This window comes from Marmota flaviventris, chromosome 11 (genome assembly GCF_047511675.1).
Source record: "Marmota flaviventris isolate mMarFla1 chromosome 11, mMarFla1.hap1, whole genome shotgun sequence".
In the NCBI taxonomy this organism is placed as follows: domain Eukaryota; kingdom Metazoa; phylum Chordata; class Mammalia; order Rodentia; family Sciuridae; genus Marmota; species Marmota flaviventris.
Genome location: NC_092508.1, coordinates 61,179,478 through 61,183,741, shown reverse-complemented (window position 1 = coordinate 61,183,741; position 4,264 = coordinate 61,179,478). Strand labels below are relative to the sequence as shown.

The 4,264-nt window shown below is 54.5% G+C and overlaps 1 protein-coding gene across 1 annotated transcript; it reads left to right on the top strand.

Moving 5' to 3' along the window:
- The first annotated feature begins 670 nt into the window (after positions 1-670).
- Sp5 (Sp5 transcription factor) lies at positions 671-2,565 on the top strand. Its single transcript, XM_027946003.3, has 2 exons — positions 671-721; positions 1,420-2,565. Exons 1-2 carry the CDS (start codon positions 671-673, stop codon positions 2,563-2,565), a joined length of 1,197 nt encoding a protein of 398 aa, XP_027801804.1.
- Positions 2,566-4,264: the final 1,699 nt, after the last annotated feature.

Below are 4,264 nucleotides of genomic sequence, written 5' to 3'. Positions count from 1 at the left end.
TTCGGGGTAATTACCAGGAAGAGTTATCTTCATCCCGGTCTCAGAGTCCCGCGCCTGAAAGTTGAAGGCAGATTTTTCTAGAGATAACAAAGACACTTTGTCACTTTGGGCGCTGCCTCGGTGAAAATCTTTAATTGCAAGTGGGGGGCGGGGTGATCGAGTGTCTAGAGCAACCCAAGCGCGAGTCTCCAGGCGGCAAGGCCCCCTTTGATCAGGAAAATCCAATTATTTGTGTATATACATTTCCCACATAGTGATTACTTCATTAATTGTCCCGCCTTTATCTCCTCCCTTCCCATCCCCCCTAATAATCAGTTCTTTTATCCAGACCAACAAACACACCATAGGAGCTTTGTGGATTCAAAGGATTTGCTTTCGCTTCTGAAAGAGCCGCTATTCTTTGATGATTGGGTAGCGGCAAACTTCAAAGCCATAAATCTTCCCTCTGACTGGCTGGCGGCCCAGCAAAGTCCTTATCAAATTCTTGGAGGTGATCCTGAAGCGCTCAGACCGCGCGCGGGGCGAGCGAGCTGGCGCGGGCGGGGAGGGCCCCGGCACGCAAAGCGGACGCCGGGGAGGCACGCTGGGCGGCCGTTCGTCCTCGCCTTCGGGTGTCCATGCCTCGGCGGTGGCGCCCCGCTCCACAGCGAGCGGCCTCCAAGCTGTAGCCATGGCCGCCGTGGCTGTCCTCCGGAACGACTCGCTGCAGGCCTTCCTCCAGGTCAGGGACGGGCCGGGAGAGGGCGGGAACAGGTGGGAAGTGCCTTCCCCACCTTTCTGGATATTCTGTGCACCCTGAATCTCAAAGGGAGTCCCATTGGCGGGTGCATCTGGAGTCAGACCTAGAGATGCCCACATCAACTTCACACCTAACCTGGTGTCAAGAATGTGGCTGGGGGCGGGGGGGGGGCACGTGAATCTAGGGGTCCGGAGGTGCGCGAGTGACAGAGAACTGGGCCTCAGTTCACCCTGCTGAGCCGTCCTGCTGATTTCAGCCTGGGGCGGGCAGAGGAGGAGCGCCAGGGTAGCGCCAAAAAGAAAGCTCAAAAGATGCGAGAGCGGGAGGATGGGCCGCGGGACTGTGGGTGTTCCCAGACTCTTACTGACCCAGGACCCGGGAGCCGCCCGTCGGATCCCTCCGCCTCCTTATTTGAGCCTTCCTTAAAGGCTGGATGGCGTCTCTTTGCACCAAGTAGTTTAGCAGGAAGCGCTCGCGCGCCCCGCGTTCAGGTAACGCAGGCACTAAAAGTTTCCCGAGACCGGTGGGTGTGCGTGTAAGGTACGGGGGAGGGTCGGCCGGGCGGAGGAGGGGCGGAGGTATAATAGCCGAGGTGGGGGTGGCGGGCCGGCCCAGAGTCCAGCGCTAGGAGCGCTAACCTTTTGTCTCTTCTCTGCCCTCCCCCGCCGCCGCCCATGCAGGACCGCACCCCCAGCGCCTCCCCGGACCTGGGCAAGCACTCGCCCCTGGCGCTGCTGGCCGCCACCTGTAGCCGGATCGGCCAGCCAGGCACGGCAGCGGCCCCGGACTTCCTGCAGGTGCCCTACGACCCAGCGCTGGGCTCACCCTCCAGGCTCTTCCACCCCTGGACCGCGGACATGCCGGCGCACTCACCGGGCGCGCTGCCTCCCCCGCATCCCAGCCTGGGGCTGACGCCACAGAAAACGCACCTGCAGCCTTCTTTTGGGGCTGCACACGAGCTACCACTCACACCCCCAGCTGACCCCTCGTATCCCTACGAGTTCTCGCCGGTCAAGATGCTGCCCTCGAGCATGGCAGGTCTGCCTGCCAGCTGTGCACCGGCCTACGTGCCCTACGCTACGCAGGCTGCCCTACCGCCGGGGTACTCCAACCTCCTACCCCCGCCGCCGCCTCCGCCTCCGCCGCCCACCTGCCGCCAGTTGTCCCCCAACCCGGCCCCCGACGACCTCCCGTGGTGGAGCATTCCTCAGTCGGGCGCTGGGCCAGGGGCCTCCGCGGTTCCAGGGGGCGGCCTCTCCAGCGCCTGTGCCGGGCCCCCCCATGCTCCGCGCTTCCCTTCCTCTGCTGCCGCTGCCGCTGCCGCGGCCGCCGCCTTGCAACGGGGCCTGGTGTTAGGCCCGTCGGACTTTGCGCAGTACCAGAGCCAGATCGCCGCGTTGTTGCAGACCAAGGCCCCCCTGGCGGCCACGGCCAGGAGGTGCCGCCGCTGCCGTTGCCCCAACTGCCAGGCGGCGGGCGGCGCCCCTGAGGCGGAGCCGGGCAAAAAGAAGCAACACGTGTGCCACGTGCCGGGCTGCGGCAAGGTGTACGGGAAGACGTCGCACCTGAAAGCACATCTGCGTTGGCACACGGGTGAGCGGCCCTTCGTGTGCAACTGGCTCTTTTGCGGCAAGAGCTTTACGCGCTCAGACGAGTTGCAGCGGCACCTGCGGACTCACACCGGCGAGAAGCGCTTCGCCTGTCCCGAGTGTGGCAAGCGCTTCATGCGGAGCGACCACCTTGCCAAGCACGTCAAAACGCACCAAAATAAGAAGCTCAAAGTTGCTGAGACCGGGGTTAAGCGGGAGAACCCGCGGGACCTGTGAGCCCATCCTGGGGTGCCCCGAGGTCACTCCCGCCTCAGACCCCCTTCCCAGTACCTCTTGCGGAGGTCCCGGGGTCTGTGGGCAGCAGGCGCAAGAGACTTAGTAGATGAACTTCAGTTGTCCGCCTCCCAAAGTAGAGCCGGGCTCTCACTTTCCTTAGCCCTAGAACAGAGGGACGGTTGGGATCTGGGACTTGTAGGGTCATGGTTGGGATGTTGAGTTACCCTAGGAGTGGTTCTAAACTCTGAATCATTTCCACCATCTGGGAGACCTACAGTTGGGAGGTATCACCCAGAGCTGGCCTTGTATATAGGAAACGCTGCTGAATGAAAGCGAAAGGACCTTGGGAGATTTTAAATATTGCTCGGGTTTTCGCTAGGACCCTTCGGGCTTTGTACAGGTTATTTAATAGCTTTGTTAAAAGAGTAATTATAATAATTATAACATTAATAAAATGTTTTCTTTGTCCTCAGCTACACGCAGAGCTACAGCATGATATGTCTCTGTAAAGCGACCAGCAGTTGCAGCGTGAAAATAAATACGTTAGGGTCACCTTAGGAAGACCCCGCAGAGTAGATCTCATTTGATCTTTTCTTCTTCCGGGAGGCTTTACAAAGCGGTCAGGTTTCACTGGGAATTTGATGGCTCCAGTGTGCTGCATGTGTCGGCGGCTTCTTTGGTTTGCGAAGTCATGGGCAAGCATTGGGTGCATGGATAGAAGTAGGGCAAGGTCAGATTTGTAGTAGAGGCTAGGGTAAGATTCTCCCGTCAGTTTGAGTTTCTCCTGCGGCTTTAGGACTTCACTGTCGGGTTGTGTTTGCAGAAACCTGTGCAAATAACAATAACCATTCTTTTTCTTAAGTGGCGAATTCCCTGAGGCTTTCCATTTGTTGGTACTCTCAGGACAGGTCACACACAGGTGCTCTATCTCCCTGGAGTTTGGTTGTACTTGGGTCAGGGAGACAGGTTGTAAGAATAGATAGATGTAAGAATCTGTTCACAGGGTGAGATTTGGAGTTAAAGGGAACAGAGAAACTGGGGACCCTAGTTATGATTGTTCCTTGCCTGGAAGAGAACCAGAAATATAACCATTCCCAGGTGTCACTTCCATATTTCAGCCCAGTCAACATTTACAACTACTGTCTTGCTTGCTTCTTAATCTTTTTGCTATGGAAATATTAACAAGTCTTGTATCAAAGTAACTAACTAGAAATATCTGGTTAGGCCAGGACATTTAATTCCATTTTGTATCTTGGGATTTTATTTTGTTTTTTTAATCATCAGAGTAGACTAAGATTATTCTCAGGGAGGACCTTACAGCTTGGAAATGTGGAAACAGGATATTTTTTATCTCAACTTCTCATCTTTCTCTAAAATTTGAAATTTTAAAGTTTACAGTGTGTTTTTCAAGTGTCTCAACTAACTTATTGGTGTTTGCTAATATTTGAATTTTTAAGCCTGAAACTTGAATCTTAATGAGCAGTTAAACCTTTTGATTTAGAATTAGCAAAAAGAGATAAAACAGAAAGGAAATGGCTTAAATTTTTTTAAAATATTAACATCATAAATGACAAATTTCAATGGATAATCTTTTCATAATAGAGATGTATGTAAATGGATAATATTTCATAACTTACAAATTACTGCTACCTTTGTATTTTGTTTGAAATCAAAGAGTAAATGCTTAAAAGTTAACAGG

Excerpts from the sequence above, each read along its gene's own strand:
- Sp5 (XM_027946003.3), top strand. The coding sequence starts at position 671 with ATGGCCGCCGTGGCTGTCCTCCGGAACGACTCGCTGCAGGCCTTCCTC. Across the intron at positions 722-1,419 it reads CGCTGCAGGCCTTCCTCCAG|GACCGCACCCCCAGCGCCTC; the intron begins GTCAGGGACGGG and ends CCGCCCATGCAG.